Source organism: Bombina bombina, chromosome 1, assembly GCF_027579735.1.
Source record: "Bombina bombina isolate aBomBom1 chromosome 1, aBomBom1.pri, whole genome shotgun sequence".
Classification (NCBI taxonomy): Eukaryota; Metazoa; Chordata; class Amphibia; order Anura; family Bombinatoridae; genus Bombina; species Bombina bombina.
In genome coordinates, this window is record NC_069499.1 from 882,023,730 (window position 1) to 882,046,550 (window position 22,821).

The 22,821-nt window shown below is 37.8% G+C and overlaps 1 protein-coding gene across 1 annotated transcript in view; it reads left to right on the plus strand.

The window, feature by feature from the left end:
• RPGRIP1L (RPGRIP1 like) overlaps nucleotides 1-22,821 on the plus strand; it is a 440,055-nt gene that overhangs the window by 269,505 nt on the left and 147,729 nt on the right. The window contains exons 18-20 of the mRNA XM_053715755.1: nucleotides 19,577-20,029; nucleotides 20,110-20,261; nucleotides 21,059-21,425. Coding sequence (XP_053571730.1) covers nucleotides 19,577-20,029; nucleotides 20,110-20,261; nucleotides 21,059-21,425 — 972 coding nt within the window. The remainder of the gene's footprint in view (nucleotides 1-19,576; nucleotides 20,030-20,109; nucleotides 20,262-21,058; nucleotides 21,426-22,821) is intronic.

A 22,821-nucleotide genomic window follows, 5' to 3' on the forward strand; every position in this document is an offset into this window, starting at 1 on the left:
AGAATAAAGGATTAGTTGTCCTCACTTTGAGGACGGAAAGGAATAGAGAAAAACAGATTGTCAATATATTATCTATTGACTCAAACTTTAATAACAACTACAGCAAAGCGGGGGTAGTTGTCCCTATGCTTTCGCTGGTAATATAAACTGATATATTAACTTTGTAAACTAACATTCTCTAGATTCATTCAAATAGGCATTACCTATAACATTAAAGAAGAAAGACCTGTAGTGCAAAAGTCCTGAAGATCAAACATTTAAACATTGCTTTATATGAGTTTCTTTACTTGGAGGACACATGCATAACCATTCCATCACCTCATGTGTTTCTACCTCTCTAGACTATGTGTGTGCCTCCCTCTATTGACTGCTCTAACCTCCTGGTCCCCCATGTGAGTCCGGGCCCATATCTTTTATTTTACATTATTAAAACCACCTCCCTATGTGTTTGCGTTAGTATGTCATTTCTCCTGCACATCTATAATATGAGTCTGAGGTGTTCAAGGGGGGAGATCTACATGGTTCCTCGACTCTCATCTGATTTACTTTTGTGGGGGGTTTAGGTATTAACTATGAGGATTAAGGGGGGAGTATCTGGTTGTCTGATCTTTGTACTATGGTGGTATATGTGGTTGCATGTTGATGATATGTTAACTCTATATCATTCTCAAGTGTTGTTTGCTAGTTGTCAGGTTATATTAGTTGCGTATGTTCTTAACCATAGTCTATGAGTGTGTGCTACAGTACTATACATGTGTCTTGGTGTTAGACATAAAACAGGTAGTAAGCAATGACAATTTCAACAAGATAATAACATACGACCTGTCAGGAGTTCCTCCAACACTCGACTTGCTAACACAAATCGTGTGTGGCTTGAGTCTATAATTATTTTCAGTTATAATGAACTACATTTAATTTGCTATGGGCTGATGGCCTTCTTCGTGGGGCCTTCTCGGAGCTCTGCGGATGTCCTCGCCCACCTCCTGTGGCGGGGTGATGTGAAGACCCAGGGCTTGATTAAAACTGGGAAGGTCCTCTATGGATTTGAAGACGTGTGAGGCATTGTTCTTCGTTGCAATCAGGCAGGTGGGGAACCCCCATCTGTAAGGGATCCTCTTCTCTTTGAGGACTGCTGTAATGAACCTCATATCTCTTCGCTTCTGCAGTGTGGTTGGGCACAGGTCAGAGTAAATCTGGATTTCGGATCCTTTGAACTCTATTGGGTGCTGTGTTCTGGCTAATCTTAAAATTTCTTCCTTGTCCTTAAACGACAACATTTTCATTATGACGTCTCTAGGGGGAGCTCTGCTTGGTGGTTTAGGCCTCAGGGCCCTGTGAGCTCTTTCTATTTGCACTTCTGAGGCAGAATCATCCCTTTTAAGGTGTTTAATGAACTCTTGTATATAACTCTGTAGGGCAGGAGGATCTACTGCTTCTGATATTCCTCGGAGCCGGAGGTTGTTCCTCCTGCTCCTATTCTCCAGGTCCTCCACACGGTCCATGAGAGCCTGTACCGTGCCATCCTGGGCTTGCATATAGCTGGTTTGATGTTGCAGGTCTGAGCTCAAAGATTCCTGCCTCTCCTCCATTATGGTGACCCGCTGGTCCACAGCTGCGATGTCCCTTTTAAGTTCCCCGAACATATGTTTGAAATCTTGCATTGCCTCCTTAATGTCCTCTTTTGAAGAGAGGTGTTTAATATCTGCTTTTGTGAGAAAGGAGGAGCTGTGTGCTTGACCACCAAGTTCGTGTATCTGTGTCGTTATTGTTTGTTTTGCAGCGCCCTGATTAGGTCCTGCAGCCAGTGTTGCAGGGTCAGCTGGGATTAAATAGTTCTCCATGGCAGAGGATTGTGCACTCTTTGTCAGTTTGGTCGCCCTTTTGCTTGCCATCACATATATTTGCTCCCTGTCCTTACTGGGACCTTGTCCCCTTTACTCAAGAAGAGTGCTGAGTTATATTGGGCCAATGTTACCTCTCTGTGAATATAAGTAGTAGGTTTATATCCCTCTATAATGATGATAGGTAGTTAGCATACACCTTGTGTCTTAAATTGTTGAGAGCTCTCACAGCATTAATGGAGAGGAGGCCCCGTTTATGCTTTCTTATAATTCATGTCTCTGGGCATTTATACTAGGCCTTTGCACTTGTTTATGACGCAGGTGAAACAGTAATAAGAAAAAGATAAAACAAGATCCCCCTGCCTGTGTCTGCTACTGTTACCTTCGTAGCCCGGTGTCTCTCTGAAGCGTGGTTGTTCCACTTTTGCTGGGCTTGATTGCCGACAGTTGTAATCGCTGTGCGGTCTCAGCAGCTCCCTGCTATGCGCCCGGCAATTTCAGGCTCCGCTCCAGTCACGTGGACACGGCCCGGTATCGCGGCTCTCTGCCGCGATCAAATGCAATAGACTCCGTTTATGGGCAGATGTGGTAGCTACCGCCAGTGCATGGATCTGTACCCGATGTGCTATAGAGTTATCCGGGTATGTACTTCTACCTTGCCGCTTCTCTCCGTGTATGCTGAAGGCTGTTGTTTAGGCTGCATGTGTTGTGGAGGACCGGGTATCTAGGTCACACGCTGCTTTCAGCACAGTTTGGGTCTCCGCTGTCTCCTCTGCTAACCTGATGCTTTTATGTACCAATTAATTCAGTTTGAGAATGTTAGTTTTATGCGATAGACTGTAGGGACTACAGAGCTCTAGAAAGATGCTGCCATCTTGGATCGTGGCTAAGCTCCGCCCCCCTTTAAACATAGTTTTTTAAACATATTTTCCCAGGATTACTGAATAGGTTTCAAATCAAGGCCTTATCAAGGAAGGTGTCTTCTGACTCACCCAAAAGACTTTCCGAATTTTATTGGCTGCAGTTCAAGTTTTGCAAAAAGACCTAACACCCTAACATGTACCCCGAGTCTAAACATCCCTAACCTTACACTTATTAACCTCTAATCTGCCGCCCCCGCTATCGCTGACACCTGCATTATACTATTAACCCCTAATCTGCCGCTCCGTACACCGTCGCAACCTACATTATACTTATGAACCCCTAATCTGCTGCCCCTAACACCGCCGACCCCTATATGATATTTATTAACCACTAATCTGCCCCCCCAACGTCGCCGCTACCTACACTTATTAACCCCTAATCTGCCGACCGGACCTCGCCGCCACTATAATAAATGTATTAACCCCTAAACCGCCGCACTCCCGCCTCGTAAACCCTTGAATAAATAGTATTAACCCCTAATCTGCCCTCCCTAACATCGCTGCCACCTACCTACAATTATTAACCCCTAATCTCCCGCCGCACCGTCGTAGCTACTATAATAAAGTTATTAACCCCTAAACCTAACTCTAACCCTAAACCTAACACCCCCCTAACATAAATATAATTTATATTAAACAAAATAATATTCCTAAAATTAACTAAATTATTCCTCTTTAAAACTAAATACTTACCTATCAAATAAACCCTAATATAGCTACAATGTAATTAATAATTACATTGTAGCTATTTTAGGATTTATATTTATTTTACAGGCAACTTTGTATTTATTTTAACCAGGTACAATAGCTATTAAATAGTTAATAACTATTTAATAAACGTGTCGGCTCGCCGCTTCAAACTCCATACCGGGCGCCTCCTTGGCTCACAATAGTGACGTCAGACGCCACAAATACTGGCATAAGGGCTTAGCAAAAGGGCAAAGGGTGCAATGCTCAAAAAGCAGAAACCAACTGCTAAAGATGCATAAAAATAATTACAAGAGCAGCACGGCAGTATTATTGAAACGAAATACCTTTATTTCACATGTAAGACATACATGCATGCAAGAATGGACAAAGCGTCTGACATGTTTTGCGCCCTCTAGTGGCGCTTCATCATAGACTGAGGATAATACTCTGAAGCCTACATTATATAACTGCCCAGGTAATTATAAACAAAACACCTGGCACTTATACAAAAACAGTTAAAAACAAAATGTACTTCATATTATTATACAAGTTCTCAATATCAAACCTGGGGCAAGGGATATGTCAAAAATTATAATATTGATAGCAACACTATGATATTATTTTATACAGAAACAATTGTTTGTAAAGAAAAATATAAAAAATGAATAAATGAACGACTATTCATAGTGTTACTTAAATCCTAATTTACAATTTCCAAACATTCTGAATTAGTAAATTTATATACTTCATATATCATAGAAGATGGATTTGTAAAGATTATGCGATCTAAGCTTTATTAGCAAGAAAATTAGACTTGTGCTATTTAGCCAAGTATTTAAAGTGACAGTGCCACACACAAATGTCACAACAAATCCATTATCAAAAATGGAATTTAAGTGTAATATACAGCTTTTAATATTCAACAAGTTGTTCTTATATTAATGTGATTTCCATACACTTATATTAGATCATGAAATAACCCACTCTGCAGGACAATAAATGGGGGTATGTTTATATCCCTAAAGGTTTGTTCAATTCAACCACTTTATATACCATTAACCCACATAAATTGCCCTGAAGGGTTAGTCATGATGTTACTAAATTTGTTATGTTTTCGTTATTGTTATTATATGTCCCATAGTTCTAATAAGAGACATAAATATTTATTTAAAGGGGCAGCTAACATTTTAGACAAAATAGCTAATGTCCCACTCAAGGTTCAAACCCATTGGGGTTCTGGATTTAAGTTTATATATCCAAAATAGTTCTTTTCTGTCCAATATCTTATACCTGTTACCACCTCTAATAGGTATATTAGCTACATCAATAATTCTCACAGAGAAATCACCCTTATTGGTGAAATGAAAGAGATTAAAGTGTCTAGCCACCACAGAGTCTTTATTATAATTTTTCACATCATTAACATGCTCCCTAATTCTAGTATTCACCTCTCTTGTCGTTTTTCCAACGTATTGAATCTTACAAAGTTTACATTCCAGCATATAAACTGCAAATGTTGTCTTGCAATTGGCATAGAACAAAATATCATAAGTTCCATTATCCACTGAGGATCTAAATCTGTTAGTGACTTCCATCATGTCACAAGTCAGACATGTTCTCATACCACATCTAAAGTTTCCTTTTCTGTTTAACCAGTTGACACCCCTACGTTTAAGAGTATTGATTACACAACTAGGAGCCAATTTGGATGCTAAGGTGACCGTTTTTTTAGACACAAACCTGCAGTTTTCAATATATTTTTGTAAAACATTATCATTTGCCAAAATTGGCAAATGTTTTTTCAAAATTTTAACTATTTGAGGGAATTGTGCTGTGTATTCAGTAGTGAATACTATTTTGCCCTCAAAAGTATTGCCAGGTTTTTTAGTTCCACTATCAACCAGATTCATTGTACCAACTTCTCTTCTAGTATCCAACAATCTATTCCTATTATACCCTCTGGCTGACAATCTCTCAATTAACTCATCAGATTTTGATGTTTTTGATAAATTTAATCTATTTCTGTATTGCGTCGTAATCTAATAAATTGTCCCCTTGGAATGGCACGGATCAGGTGTGGAGGATGGCATGAACTAGCATGCAATATAGTGTTACCAGCAGTTGGCTTTCTGAATGTTCTGGACACTATTTGCTTGTTCTCCACATCCCCCTCCAATGTCACATCCAAGAAGTCAATACTAGTACAGCTGTAACCACCAATAAAGGTTTAACACATATCATTACCATTCAGAAAACCAAGAAAAAGATCAAAAGATGTCCTATTGAAAGGTTCATCAATGATAAAAATCAAATCGTCAATTAATCTTTTGTAAAACATTATATTCTTGGTATTTTCAGAATTGTCAGAATTATATAAAAAATTTAATTCCCAAAAACCAACATACAAATTTGCGAAACAGGGGGCAAGTTTCGCCCCCATCGCTGTTCCACAGCATTGTAAGTAATAGTTCTCGTTAAACATCAAAAAATTGTGAGTTAAGACAAACTCTAATATTGAACAGATAAACATCTTCACCTCATTGTTATATGCTGTAAATTTGTCAAGAAAAAACCTCACTGTATGGGGTATACAGGTATAGAGTGAAGCAATATCCACAACTGCCCGAGTATGTATTTTCCCACTCTATGTTTTTCAGACAATCTAAAAGATGAGCTGAGTCTCTGAGATAGCTATACAGATTCTTAACTAACGGTTGTAAAATGGAATCTAACTATTCAGATAATGGCTCAAGTAAGGACCCAATGCACGACTCTATGGGCCTACCAGGTGGCCGCTCAGGATTTTTATGAACTTTGGGTAAATAATGAAATAAGGGTGTCACCGGAAATTCTGGAACTAAATATGACAAGTCTTCCTCTTTGAAAACACCAAGATGAATACCATCATCCAAAAGCATAAGTAATTCCCTTTTAAAGCTGACCGTAGGGTTACCATTAAGCAACCTATAGGTAGAAGTGTCACTTAGTTGGCGTAAAGCCTCTCCAAAGTAATCTTCTTTGTTAAGAATAACAATGTTTCCTCCCTTATCAGAGTTTCTAATCACTATTTCATGATTACTCTGGAAAGACTCCAAAGCCAATCTTTCACATAGTTTCAAATTTTGCTTACCAGGTTTTTTAGACACTGCTAGCTCAAGTAATTCCTTCTCAACACATTTTTGAAAGGTATTAATTGCATTGCCCCTAAATTGTATTGGATAGAAATCAGAGCCTGTTTTTCTTGGACCTTGGGGCTGTGATTACAAGAGCATGTGGACAAATTGGATTCCATATTGGCCGAAAGAAAAGGAGAAAAGTTCCATAGGGACAGGATGGACTATGAAACTAATAGAGCCTATCAGTGGCCTACATTTCAAAAGAAAGCTTGGAAAAATAATCCCAATCGTGGCAGAATGAAGGGTGAAAAAAGGAAAGAAAATGACAAAAATGAGAAAGATAAAGGACTAAAACCTATTTTGAAAAATAAGAACAAGAAGAAAGTTGTGTTCACGTCCACTGATGCTGATACCTCAGATCAAGAATCAGCTACTTCTTCTTCCTTATCTTCTTCCCCCTCTTCTGTCTCTTCTGTGTCCTCTTTTTCTTCTCGTTCTCTGCAGGTCAGTACAGATGAAGATGCTGGGGAAGCCCGTCCTAAAGATTATAAAAAAGAGGCAAAAAAGGAGGTGTCCCAGAAAAAAGACAAGAAGGAACGAGTCCCTTTAGGAGGGTCAGAAGATCAAAGAACAAGAAGAAAAAAGAAATAAGGATAAAGAATTTGGGACTTTCTAGACTAAATGTGATAAATTTGTCTAAACATGTTCTGACTGAGGATCAAACAAATCTATTGAGTAGAGGTTTGGGATTTGCCCCAACTAGAGAATTTTCTCCATTTGACACTCTAATTGATATCAATAGATTTGTGAGAAAACTCACTCTTAAAAGATTTTTTGAATTGCAACCCGCCCCTAATAATAGTAATGTTGAAAATGTTGGTTTAGATATGGTTACAACCAGTAATGTTTTGAGCCATAATGATGTATCATTTAAGGATGCCTGTATATTGGGAACCCTGATTGATTTACAAGAAGGCTGTGATAATACAATTGAGCGATCACAGCCCAAGGTCCAAAAAAAACAGGCTCTGATTTCTATCCAATACAATTTAGGGGCAATGCAATTAATACCTTTCAAAAATGTGTTGAGAAGGAATTACTTGAGCTAGCAGTGTCTAAAAAACCTGGTAAGCAAAATTTGAAACTATGTGAAAGATTGGCTTTGGAGTCTCTCCAGAGTAATCATGAAATAGTGATTAGAAACTCCGATAAGGGAGGAAACATTGTTATTCTTAACAAAGAAGATTACTTTGGAGAGGCTTTACGCCAACTAAGTGACACTTCTACCTATAGGTTGCTTAATGGTAACCCTACGGTCAGCTTTAAAAGGGAATTACTTATGCTTTTGGATGATGGTATTCATCTTGGTGTTTTCAAAGAGGAAGACTTGTCATATTTAGTTCCAGATTTTCCGGTGACTCCCTTATTTCATTATTTACCCAAAGTTCATAAAAATCCTGAGCGGCCACCTGGTAGGCCCATAGTGTCGGGCATTGGGTCCTTACTTGAGCCATTATCTGAATGGTTAGATTCCATTTTACAACCGTTAGTTAAGAATCTGTATAGCTATCTCAGAGACTCAGCTCATCTTTTAGATTGTCTGAAAAACATAGAGTGGGAAAATACATACTCTTGGGCAGTTGTGGATATTGCTTCACTCTATACCTGTATACCCCATACATTAGGTATTAGGGCAGTGAGGTTTTTTCTTGACAAATTTACAGCATATAACAATGAGGTGAAGATGTTTATCTGTTCAATATTAGAGTTTGTCTTAACTCACAATTTTTTGATGTTTAACAAGAACTATTACTTACAATGCTGTGGAACAGCGATGGGGGCGAAACTTGCCCCCTGTTTTGCAAATTTGTATGTTGGTTTTTGGGAATTAAATTTTTTATATAATTCTGACAATTCTGAAAATACCAAGAATATAATTTTTTACAAAAGATTCATTGACGATTTGATTTTTATCATTGATGAACCTTTCAATAGGACATCTTTTGATCTTTTTCTTGGTTTTCTGAATGGTAATGATATGTGTTTAACCTTTATTGGTGGTTACAGCTGTACTAGTATTGACTTCTTGGATGTGACATTGGAGGGGGATGTGGAGAACAAGCAAATAGTGTCCAGAACATTCAGAAAGCCAACTGCTGGTAACACTATATTGCATGCTAGTTCATGCCATCCTCCACACCTGATCCGTGCCATTCCAAGGGGACAATTTATTAGATTACGACGCAATACAGAAATAGATGAAATTTATCAAAAACAATCTGATGAGTTAATTGAGAGATTGTCAGCCAGAGGGTATAATAGGAATAGATTGTTGGATACTAGAAGAGAAGTTGGTACAATGAATCTGGTTGATAGTGGAACTAAAAAACCTGGCAATACTTTTGAGGGCAAAATAGTATTCACTACTGAATACACAGCACAATTCCCTCAAATAGTTAAAATTTTGAAAAAACATTTGCCAATTTTGGCAAATGATAATGTTTTACAAAAATATATTGAAAACTGCAGGTTTGTGTCTAAAAAAACGGTCACCTTAGCATCCAAATTGGCTCCTAGTTGTGTAACCAATACTCTTAAACATAGGGGTGTCAACTGGTTAAACAGAAAAGGAAACTTTAGATGTGGTATGAGAACATGTCTGACTTGTGACATGATGGAAGTCACTAACAGATTTAGATCCTCAGTGGATAATGGAACTTATGATATTTTGTTCTATGCCAATTGCAAGACAACATTTGCAGTTTATATGCTGGAATGTAAACATATTCAATACTTTGGAAAAACGACAAGAGAGGTGAATACTAGAATTAGGGAGCATGTTAATGATGTGAAAAATTATAATAAAGACTCTGTGGTGGCTAGACACTTTAATCTCTTTCATTTCACCAATAAGGGTGATTTCTCTGTGAGAATTATTGATGTAGCTAATATACCTATTAGAGGTGGTAACAGGTATAAGATATTGGACAGAAAAGAACTATTTTGGATATATAAACTTAAATCCAGAACCCCAATGGGTTTGAACCTTGAGTGGGACATTAGCTATTTTGTCTAAAATGTTAGCTGCCCCTTTAAATAAATATTTATGTCTCTTATTAGAACTATGGGACATATAATAACAATAACGAAAACATAACAAATTTAGTAACATCATGACTAACCCTTCAGGGCAATTTATGTGGGTTAATGGTATATAAAGTGGTTGAATTGAACAAACCTTTAGGGATATAAACATACCCCCATTTATTGTCCTGCAGAGTGGGTTATTTCATGATCTAATATAAGTGTATGGAAATCACATTAATATAAGAACAACTTGTTGAATATTAAAAGCTGTATATTACACTTAAATTCCATTTTTGATAATGGATTTGTTGTGACATTTGTGTGTGGCACTGTCACTTTAAATACTTGGCTAAATAGCACAAGTCTAATTTTCTTGCTAATAAACCTTAGATCGCATAATCTTTACAAATCCATCTTCTATGATATATGAAGTATATAAATTTACTAATTCAGAATGTTTGGAAATTGTAAATTAGGATTTAAGTAACACTATGAATAGTTGTTCATTTATTCATTTTTTATATTTTTCTTTACAAACAATTGTTTCTGTATAAAATAATATCATAGTGTTGCTATCAATATTATAATTTTTGACATATCCCTTGCCCCAGGTTTGATATTGAGAACTTGTATAATAATATGAAGTACATTTTGTTTTTAACTGTTTTTGTATAAGTGCCAGGTGTTTTGTTTATAATTACCTGGGCGGTTATATAATGTAGGCTTCAGAGTATTATCCTCAGTCTATGATGAAGCGCCACTAGAGGGCGCAAAACATGTCAGACGCTTTGTCCATTCTTGCATGCATGTAGTCTTACATGTGAAATAAAGGTATTTCGTTTCAATAATACTGCCGTGCTGCTCTTGTAATTATTTTTAAATAACTATTTAATAGCTGCCTAGTTAAAATACATACAAAATTATCTGTAAAAGAAATCCTAACCTAAGTTACAATTAAACCTAACACTACACTATCATTAAATTAATTAAATAAATTACCTACAATTACCTAAAATAAAATACAATGAAATAAACTATTCTATAATACAAAAAACAAAACACTAAATTACAACAAAAAAAAAGAATTACAAGCAGTTTAAACTAATTACACCTAATCTAAGCCCCCTAATAAAATAAAAAGCCCCCCAAAATAAAAAATTCCCTACCCTATTCTAAAATACAAAAGTAATCAGCTCTTTTACCAGCCCTTAAAATGACTTTTTGAGGGGCCTTGCCCCAAAGTAATCAGCTCTTTTGCATGAAAATAAAAATACAATACCTCCCCAACATTACAACCCACCACCCAAACCCCCCTTAAAAAACCTATCACTAACCCCCTGAAGATCTCCCTACCTTGAGTCGTCTTCACCCAGCCGAGCCGAATTCTTCATCCAAGTGGAGCAAGAAGATGTCCTCCATCCGGTAGAAGTCTTGATCCAAGCGGCAAAGAAGAGGTCCTCCATCCGGGCGAAGTCTTGATCCAAGCGGCAAAGAAGAGGTCTTCCATCCGGGCGATGTCTTCTTCCAAGCGGCATCTTCTTTCTTCCGTATCCATCTTCATCCCGCTGACGCGGAACATCCTTCTTCCCCGACGGACTAACGACGAATGAAGGTTCCTTTAAGGGACGTCATCCAAGATGGCATCCCTTCAATTCCGATTGGCTGATAGAATTCTATCAGCCAATCGGAATTAAGGTAGAAAAAATCTGATTGGCTGATGCAATCAGCCAATCAGATTGAAGTTCAATCCGATTGGCTAATCCAATCAGCCAATCGTATTGAACTCGCATTCTATTGGCTGTTCCGGCGGGATGAAGAAGGATCCGGAAGAAAGAAGATAGAAGATGCCGCTTGGAAGAAGACATCGCCCGGATGGAAGACCTCTTCTTTGCCGCTTCAATCAAGACTTCTACCGGATGGAGGACATCTTCTTGCTCCGCTTGGATGAAGAATTCGGCTCGGCTGGGTGAAGACGACTCAAGGTAGGGAGATCTTCAGGGGGTTAGTGATAGGTTTTTTTAAGGGGCGTTTGGGTGGGTTAGAGTAGGGTTATGAGGGTGGTGGGTTGTAATGTTGGGGGGTATTGTATTTTTAGTTTCATGCAAAAGAGCTGATTACTTTGGGGCAAGGCCCCGCAAAAAGCCCTTTTAAGGGCTGGTAAAAGAGCTGATTACTTTTGTATTTTATAATAGGGTAGGGAATTTTTTATTTTGGGAGGCTTTTTATTTTATTAGGGGGCTTAGATTAGGTGTAATTAGTTTAAACTGCTTGTAATTCTTTTTTATTTTTTGTAATTTAGTGTTTGTTTTTTTGTATTATAGAATAGTTTATTTCATTGTATTTTATTTTAGGTAATTGTAGGTAATTTATTTAATTAATTTAATGATAGTGTAGTGTTAGGTTTAATTGTAACTTAGGTTAGGATTTAATTTACAGGTAATTTTGTATTTATTTTAACTAGGTAGCTATTAAATAGTTATTAACTATTTAATAACTATTATACCTAGTTAAAATAAATACAAGTTGCCTGTAAAATAAATATAAATCCTAAAATAGCTACAATGTAATTATTAATTAAATTGTAGCTATATTATGGTTTATTTGATAGGTAAGTATTTAGTTTTAAATAGGAATAATTTAGTTTAGGAAAATTTTAGGAATATTATTTAGTTTAATATAAATTATATTTATGTTAGGGGGGTATTAGGGTTAGAGTTAGGTTTAGGGGTTAATAACTTTATTATAGTAGCGGCAACGGTGCGGGCGGGAGATTAGGGGTTAATAATTGTAGGTGGCGGCGAGGGAGGGCAGATTAGGGGTTAATACTATTTATTCTAGGGTTTGCGAGGCGGGAGTGTGGCGGTTTAGGGGTTAATACATTTATTATAGTGGCGGCGAGGTCCGGTTGGCAGATTAGGGGTTAATAAGTGTAGTTAGGTAGCGGCGACGTGGGGGGGGGCAGATTAGGGGTTAATAAATATAATATAGGTGTCGGCGATGTTAGGGGCAGCAGATTAGGGGTTCATAAGTATAACGTAGGTGGCGGCAATGTCCGGTCGGCAGATTAGGGGTTAAAAATTTTTATTAGAGTGGCTGCGATGTGGGGGGGCCTCGATTTAGGGGTACATAGGTAGTTTATGGGTGTTAGTGTACTTTAGAGCACAGTAGTTAAGAGCTTTATATTCACGCATTAGCCCATAAAGCTCTTAACTAATGACTTTTTTTTTGGCGTTCGGAGTCTTGTCGGTAGAGGGGCTACCGCTTACTTCTCCCAAGACTCCAAATACCAGCGTTAGGCAGATCCCATTGAAAAGATAGGATACGCAAATGGCGTAAGGGGATCTGCGGTAGCCTGGAATCGCGGCAGGGAAGTGAGCAGTAGACCCTTTCCTGCCTGACTCTAAATACCAGCGGGCCGTAAAAAGCAGCGTTAGGACCCCTTAAAGCTGCTTTTGACGGCTAATGCAGAACTCTAAATCTAGGTGTATGTGACTATGCAGCTTTCTCTTATGGATCAGGGATCAAAGTTACAGTCAGTTTGCTCACTTCTATAATAAATTTCCAACCCATCTGTAGCTGAATGTATGGAAGTTTAAGGTGATTGCAGCATCAGATGTTCTTCCTTTTGCACGGTTTCATATAAGATCTCTTCAACTTTGCATGCTTCGACAATGGTGCAAAAGTTTCACTCAGCTATCTCATAGAATCCTATGGGATTCTTCAGTTAGACAATCTCTGTCCCAGTGGTAGTATTCCAGACTATTTTTCTGGGGCTTCCTTTATTCACTCAACTTGGAAAACAATGTCTTCAGAAGCCATTCTCTGGGATTGGGCTTCAGTCTGGGGGTCCGGGGGGAGAGGACATGAAGTTCAGTTTCCTCAGTAAGCTAGGTTACCATTAATTATCTTGGACTCAGTGCAATCTTTAGGTCCCTTTTAGAGCAGTTTTTTTCTGAAAGGAGAAACTTATCTGAGGTTTCATTCAGACAATGTTACACCTGTAGCTTATATCCATCATCAAGAGGGGACTTGCAGTTCCTTAGCAATGAAGGAAGTGTTAAGGTTTTTGTTAATGGACACAGAAACATTTTCTATATTTCACAGATTTTATTAGTAGGTAATCCCTTCCACATGAATGTTTTTTCCTTCAAGTAGTTTTCTACTAGATTCTAGATCAATGGTGTGTCCCAGAGATTGACCTTCTTACTTCATTTTCCAAGATTCATAATTTGAATTTAAAAGAGCATTTTTTTCATTAGTCTGACTGCTCTAATCAGGTCCCGCAGAACTTGGTTTGCAAATCTAATTCAGAAGTCAAGCTTTTTGCGATCATCAAGTCCGTTGAGTTTTCCATATCGATGGACTAGAAGAAAGAGATTTCTAGAACAAAGATTTTTTAGAACAAAGAGATTTCTTTGATGCTGTATTGAACACCTTATTTCAGGTCATTAAACCTGTTACAAGTAAAATTTCTCTATTGATTTGGAAAGCTGTTTCTTTCCTACTATGAAAACCATGGGCGCGATCCGATATAGATCGCAGTTTGCGGCGCAAGCGAGGAGACCGGCGTCGCCCGCAGTTTCAGCTCGCAACTCGAGCCATCCCATATAAGTCGCCGTCAGATGCTAACGTGCCGTAAGTCTGACAAACCAGCGATGTCCAGAAATCTGCGTAAGTACAAATTTCTGGCGTCGCCAGTGACTTGCGGCACGTTAGAATCTGCCGGCGCCTATAAAACCTGACTAAAGTTTAAAACACCCGCACTGTCTAACACGCCTCCCTAACATAGCCCGCACTGTCTAACACGCCTCCCTAACATAGCCCGCACTGTCTAACACGCCTCCCTAACATAGCCCGCACTGTCTAACACGCCTCCCTAACATAGCCCGCACTGTCTAACACGCCTCCCTAACATAGCCCGCACTGTCTAACCCTCTATCCGCTATCCCCCCTCACTAGCCTAACAATAAAAAAGCTATTAACCCCTAAACCGCCGCTCTTTTACCCCGCCGCAACCTAATAAAGTTATTAACCCCTAAACCGCCGCTCCCGTACCCCGCCGCCAGCTATATTATATCTATAACCCCCTAAAGTGAGCCCCTAACACCGCCGCCATCTATATTAAAATTATTAACCCCTAATGTAAGCCCCTTACACCGCCGCCATCTCTATTAAAATGATTAACCCCTAATTTAATCTACCTACCCCGCCGCCAGCTATATTATCTATATTAACCCTAAGTATATTATAGTTAATATAGTTATTACATTATATATATATTAACTATATTAACCCTAATTATATTAGGGTTAATATAGTTACTATAGTATTTATATTAACTATATTAACTCTATCTAACCCTAACACCCCTAACTATATTTATATTAAATTAATCTAATTAATTTATAAACTAAAATATTCCTATTTAAATCTAAATACTTACCTATAAAATAAACCCTAAGATAGCTACAATATAATTAATAATTACATTGTAGCTATGTTAGGGTTAATATTTATTTTACAGGTAAATAGTTAATTATTTTAACTAGGTATAATAGATATTAAATAGTTATTAACTATTTAATATCTACCTAGTTAAAATAATTACCCAATTACCTGTAAAATAAATCCTAACCTAAGTTACAAATACACCTACACTATCAATAAATTAAATAAACTACAAACATCTATCTAAAAATACAATTAAATTAACTAAACTAAATTACAAAAAAAAAACAAACACTAAATTACAAAAAATAAAAAAAAGATTACAAGATTTTTAAGCTAATTACACCTATTCTAAGCCCCCTAATAAAATAATAAACCCCCAAAATAAAAAAAATTCCCTGCCCTATTCTAAATTAAAATAAGTTCATAGCTCTTTACCTTACCAGCCCTTAAAAGGGCCTTTTGTGGGGCATGCCCCAAAGAATTCAGCTCTTTTGCATTCAATAAATACAATCCCCCCCCCCATTACAACCCACCACCCACATACCCCTATTCTAAACCCACCCAAACCCCCCTTAATAAATCCTAACACTACCCCCCTGAAGATCTCCCTACCTTGTCTTCACCACACCGGGCCGAACTCCTGATCCGATCCGGGCGATGTCGTCCTCCAAGCGGCAAAGAAGAAATCTTCCTCCGGCGATGTCATCCTCCAAGCGGCAAAGAAGAATTCTTCCTCCGGCGACGTCTTCCTCCAAGCGGCAGCAAAGTCTTCAGTCTTCCGGCGGCATCTTCAATCTTCTTTCTTCGCTCCGCCGCCGCGGAGCATCCATCCCGGCCGATCGCTAAACATGGAATGAGGTACCTTTAAATGACGTCATCCAAGATGGCGTCCGCCGAATTCCGATTGGCTGATAGGATTCTATCAGCCAATCGGAATTAAGTTAAAAAAATCTGATTGGCTGATTGAATCAGCCAATCAGATTCAAGTTCAATCCGATTGGCTGATCCAATCAGCCAATCAGATTGAGCTCGCATTCTATTGGCTGTTCCGATCAGCCAATAGAATGCGAGCTCAATCTGATTGGCTGATTGGATCAGCCAATCGGATTGAACTTGAATCTGATTGGCTGATTCAATCAGCCAATCAGATTTTTTTAACTTAATTCCGATTGGCTGATAGTATCCTATCAGCCAATCGGAATTCGGCGGACGCCATCTTGGATGACGTCATTTAAAGGTACCTCATTCCATGTTTAGCGATCGGCCGGGATGGATGCTCCGCGGCGGCGGAGCGAAGAAAGAAGATTGAAGATGCCGCCGGAAGACTGAAGACTTTGCTGCCGCTTGGAGGAAGACGTCGCCGGAGGAAGAATTCTTCTTTGCCGCTTGGAGGATGACATCGCCGGAGGAAGATTTCTTCTTTGCCGCTTGGAGGACGACATCGCCCGGATCGGATCAGGAGTTCGGCCCGGTGTGGTGAAGACAAGGTAGGGAGATCTTCAGGGGGGTAGTGTTAGGATTTATTAAGGGGGGTTTGGGTGGGTTTAGAATAGGGGTATGTGGGTGGTGGGTTGTAATGGGGGGGGGGGATTGTATTTATTGAATGCAAAAGAGCTGAATTCTTTGGGGCATGCCCCACAAAAGGCCCTTTTAAGGGCTGGTAAGGTAAAGAGCTATGAACTTATTTTAATTTAGAATAGGGCAGGGAATTTTTTTTATTTTGGGGGTTTATTATTTTATTAGGGGGCTTAGAATAGGTGTAATTAGCTTAAAAATCTTGTAATCTTTTTTTATTTTTTGTAATTTAGTGTTTGTTTTTTTTTGTAATTTAGTTTAGTTAATTTAATTGTATTTTTAGATAGATGTTTGTAGTTTATTTAATTTATTGATAGTGTAGGTGTATTTGTAACTTAGGTTAGGATTTATTTTACAGGTAATTGGGTAATTATTTTAACTAGGTAGATATTAAATAGTTAATAACTATTTAATATCTATTATACCTAGTTAAAATAATTAACTATTTACCTGTAAAATAAATATTAACCCTAACATAGCTACAATGTAATTATTAATTATATTGTAGCTATCTTAGGGTTTATTTTATAGGTAAGTATTTAGATTTAAATAGGAATATTTTAGTTTATAAATTAATTAGATTAATTTAATATAAATTTAGTTAGGGGTGTTAGGGTTAGATAGAGTTAATATAGTTAATATAAATACTATAGTAACTATATTAACTATATTAACCCTAATATAATTAGGGTTAATATAGTTAATATATATCATGTAATAACTATATTAACTATAATATACTTAGGGTTAATATAGATAATATAGCTGGCGGCGGGGTAGGTAGATTAAATTAGGGGTTAATAATTTTTATATAGGTGGCGGCGGTGTAAGGGGTCAGATTACGGGATAGATAAGGTAGATGGCGGCGGTTTTAGGGGCTCACAGTAGGGGGTTAGTTTATGTAGATGGCGGCGGGGTCGGGGAGCGGCGTTTTAGGGGGTAATAACTTTATTAGGGATTTCGGGGGGGGGGGATCGCGGTTGACAGGGAGATAGACATTGCGCATGCGTTAGGTGTTAGGTTTATTTTAGAAGATCGCGGTTGACAGGGAGATAGACATTGCGCATGCGTTAGGTGTTAGGTTTATTTTAGAAGATCGCGGTTGACAGGGAGATAGACATTGCGCATGCGTTAGGTGTGAGGTTTATTTTAGAAGATCGCGGTTGACAGGGAGATAGACATTGCGCATGCGTTAGGTGTTAGGTTTATTTTAGAAGATCGCGGTTGACAGGGAGATAGACATTGCGCATGCGTTAGGTGTTAGGTTTATTTTAGCAGCTAGTTTAGGGAGTTACGGGGCTCCAATAGTCAGCGTAAGGCTTCTTACGGCTGCTTTTTGTGGCGAGGTGAAAATGGAGTAAGTTTTCTCCATTCTCGCCACGTAAGTCCTTACGCTGCATATTGGATACCAAATTGCGCGGGTTTGGTATACCTGCCTATGGCCCAAAAAACTGCGGGCGACGGCAGAAATATACGGGCGTAACTTCTAGCTTACGCCGTATATAGGATACCAAATCCGCGCAATTATTGGCGTCGCCGGCTTTTGCGGGCGACGCTTTATATCGGATCGACCCCCAGGGTTTTAGCTGGCAATCTTTTTAGAATTCCAAGAATTCTTCTTGTTGCAATCAGTTTATCAGTTTATGACTTATCTTTTAACGCAGTCATATTTCATATTTTCTGTTTCTTACTACAGGAAAATTGCTAAGTGTCTTGACTTTAATGCTTTGTTCAGGCTTAGTCAGGCTATATCCAGTGTCTAAATCAATTTCTCCTCTTTGAAACATGAATTTGTTTCTTTTCAAACCTGCATGATTTTGACATTTAGCTTCTGTCTTGGAAGTTGTTATTGTTTTTTAGCAATATCCTTTGCTGGAAGACTTTCTGATTTTTTTTTTTTTTTTTTATTTGTTTGTTTTTTACCTAAAGTGATTTTTTGGATATCATCAATCAGCAGATTATATTATCTCCTTATCCTAATCCAAAGAATTCATTTGATGGTCTCCTACTTAATTTAGATATTGTAAGAGCATTAGAATTCTACTTTAAAATTACAAAGGTTTTTAGACATTCCTTTAATTTGTTTGTCCCTCGGTCCATGTAAAGGTCAGTTTCTTTAGCTTTTTGACTAACTCTCTTGATTACCAAGGTTTACTTGGTGGCAGGAAAGTCTTTTCCAAAACGCATCATTGCCCATTTTTTTCTAGATCAATTTCCTATTCTTGGATTTTCAATAATGAGGCTTATATTGAATACATTTACAAGACAACAACATGCTTTATCTAAATTCTACAACTTTGATGTTTTTGTTAAGAAAGTACTTCAGGAAGCAGTGTCTGGTAATTAGGTGTCTTGCTTAAAATATTTTCGTCTTGCCCAATTACTTGTGTACTTCAAAGCTTAGGTATTAGCTCCCAAGAGTAATGGCTTAAGGACTCTCACACCTTATGAAAGAAAGCAAAATAATGCTTACCTGATAAATTAATTTCTTTCTTGGTAATTAGAGTCCACCAGCCCATTTTCATTTTTTACTTAATTATTTTTTTTGGCGGCAGTTTTAGTTGGCACCTTATTTTGCCTGCTTTGTCCTTTCCTACCTCTCTACATCTCCTTTCTTGGCTAATACGTCAGACTAGAATACCAGTGAGGTGGGAGGGATTACATGAATCCCAGGATTAATGGCTCACAACCATGAAAGACATTAATTTAACATGTAAGCATAAATGTTGAGGATTTTTAAGGCCAGCAAAATGTTTTATAACCAGTAAGGGTTATTTAAAAAGAATTTGGACTTTGATGACTTGCATGTGGTTCTTATATTATGTTACTAGTTAATAACTGTCATTTTTTTGTAACTCGTAATTAAAAGGCTCAATAATTACTCTTCATTTAGCCCAACTAAAGGACATTGTTTATGGCACTAGACAATACAAATTCACACCTGACATAACTGCAGATGATGCCGTTGATGAGTTTGATGAGACAGTTCACCTGGAACGGGGAGAGAACCTACTTGAAGTTCATATATCAAAGGTTTTATTTACTCCTGAAGCTATACAGAGCTTTGGGGACCTGGAACCAGCTACGTTCTGCACTTATGCATTCTATGACTTTGAACTTCAGACAACTCCAGTTGTGCGAGGTCTGAAACCCACATATGACTTTACTTCTCAATACCTTGTGCGTGTGGATGACTTTTTCCTACAGTATATCCAGAAGAGCAAAGCCAGTCTAGAGCTGCATGTGGCCATTGGCACTGATTATCAAACAGTAGCTGCATGCCAGTTGAGATTCCATGACATCTTGGAAAAGAGTGGACGCATTTTCTGTAGCGCCACACTTGTTGGTGAGTACTTTTGCAATGTGTTTCTGATAGATTGTAGAAGTCTGATAAGCTGATATTATACATTCAAAATGTGTTTTAAGGGCTTCATGGTGATATTCAAAATTATGGCACGGTTGAGTACTGGATCAGGTTACGAGTACCCATGGAGCAAGCTATACGTCTTTACAAAGAAAGAGCTAAGGCGTTGGGATACATTGCTTCTAACCTCAGGGAACCAGAACAAAAAAGTCAGGTAAGAGAGACAAGCAAAATAATTGTGACTACTGTATGTGGATAACAAATCTTTTACAATAAACCTCTTACCTATATTATTATTATTGTAGGTGTATTATTTATTCAAATTCTCAGACATTTCTTAAAGTTATCTTCATAGTCCCTTCATGTTTTCCCTTTTTCCTTCCTAGTTTTTATCACAATATCTATCTTCTGACTCTCTGTTTTTCTATGGTTATGAACGGCCCTACCCCTGTGGAAGCAGTCAGTGAAACATATATCTTTCCAGTAATTTTAAAAGAATATGCTCACCTTTTTAACCCTTTAGGGCGGCTAACAAGGCTAACTTTAAATGGCCATTATAGTCGAAAAATGACTTGCTCTAATATGTTAGAGCTTGTAATTTTAAAACTATTGACTGAGCAGTACTGTGTTTAACCCTCACAAAGGAGTTAAGCACACAGTATGAGTGCTACTCGGGACATACTGTGGACTACTGGTCCTGAGAGGAAAAACATCATTGATCCATTTAGCAACGCCAGTTCCACATCTGAGTCAGGTCATGATTGGTACTTCTACTGTGTGTTTAACCTTTTTGCCGGGGTTAAACGCAAAGTAGCGCAAGGTCGATAGAGCATGTCATTTTAAGACTTACAAGTTTGAGCGCATTATTTTTAAATTATTATTGCACTTATTTATTCCGAACACTTCCATGAAGTTTGTTCAAGATAACTTTGCTTTTTAATGAAATGTTTAGAGAACCAAAATGTTATTTTTAGTTTTTTTTTTCAAGTCTCTTTCTGATTCTATTTCCAGCAGCTTTCCAGTGCTCTCTCAGTTGAACCTTCCACCCCATTAGAAGAAAACCTCAATGAGTTGCACATTACCATAAAAAGCTGCAGCAATTTACAATCCGGGTCCAGTTCATGCCAGCCCAGCTCTTATGCTGCTTATAGTTTTTTCCACTTTAACGATCATTATACACCCATCATCCCCAACAGCAACAATCCGCAGTTTGAAGATCACATGTGTTTCCCAGTTCAGATGACTGCGGATCTGGACCAGTACCTGAAATCAGAAACTCTAAACCTCTACGTCTTTGATGACGAGGAAATGAGTGAAACTTATTTTGGAAAAGCAAAAGTGCCTCTTATCTCACTCTCTCACGACAAATGCATATCAGGTAAAAACAAAAAATAGACTCAACTTTATAGGATGTAATCAGGATTTTTAGCTGACAGATGACATTTATACACCTGTAACAGTGTTCATTGGTTGACATGCCACATACAGCAGTATTAATGCATAGAAACCAGTTTTCAAAACACGCCAGCATGGAGATAAATCATGCAAAAACATTTTTTTTTAATGAGCATTATATTGTAATGTATGTTTCATATTTGTTCTTCACATCAAGATAAACAGCTCTTAAGATAAAATTAGCCTTTCTAATAATCTTTGAGGGAACTCCCAGGACTTACAAGACTTTTTAGATAATCTTCTCAAAACAGAGAGCTTTAGAGAATCGAGCCATTAGTGGCTGACAGGCACAACTCAAATATGTGTTGACTCTCATTGATTAGTCAACAGCATAACCCAAACAATTGTATTAAAGGGACTGGAAACCCAAACATTTTATTTCATGATTCAGATAGAGAATACTATTTTAAACAACTTTCCAATTTACTTCTATTACCCAGTTTGCTTCATTCTCTCAGTATCCTTTGTTGAAGAAGCAGCAATGCACTACTGGGAGCTTGCTGAATGCATTGGGAGAGCCAATAACATGAAGCATATATGTTTAGCCACCAATTAGCAGCTTCTGAGTCTATCTAGGTATCCTTTCAACAAACAATATCAAGAGAACAAAACAAATCAGATAATAGAAGTAAAGTAGAAAGTTGTTTAAAATCACATGCTCTATTTGAATCATGAATGAAAATAAATGGGTTTCGTGTCCCTTTAAGAGTGGCAGATAAATTTATACAGACTGAGCTAGTGAGACCTTATATTTTAGGGGAAACTTAAAACTGTAAGAGTGCTGCTTGCTGACTAATGGTCTAATCAATAGGGAAGATCTTAAACAAGTGAATATAATAAGTATGGAATGTTACTGTTGAGTATTTAAAGGGAAGTAAAGTAGAAAGTTGTTTAAAATCATATGCTCTATTTAAACTATGAAAGAAAACAAATTGGGTTTTATGTCCCTTTAATGCTAATTGATGACAAGGATGACCCACATACTGTATTAGTGCCCATTGTTTGATAGGCACAACTCAAACAGTTGTATTAGCATTTGTTAAAGCGATATGATACCTAAAAACTTTGTTTCATGATTCAGATAGAGCATGCAATTTTAAATAACTTTCCAATTTACTTCTGCTATAAAATTTGCTTTGTACTCTTGCTGTAATTTGTTGCAAATAATACCTAGGTAAGGCTCAGGAGCAGCAAAGCACTACTGGAAGCTAGCTGCTGATTGGTGCCTGCACTTATATGCCTTTTCTCATTGGCTTATCTGATGTGTTCAACTAGTTCTCAGTAGTGCATTGCTGCTCCTTCAACAAAGAATATCAAGA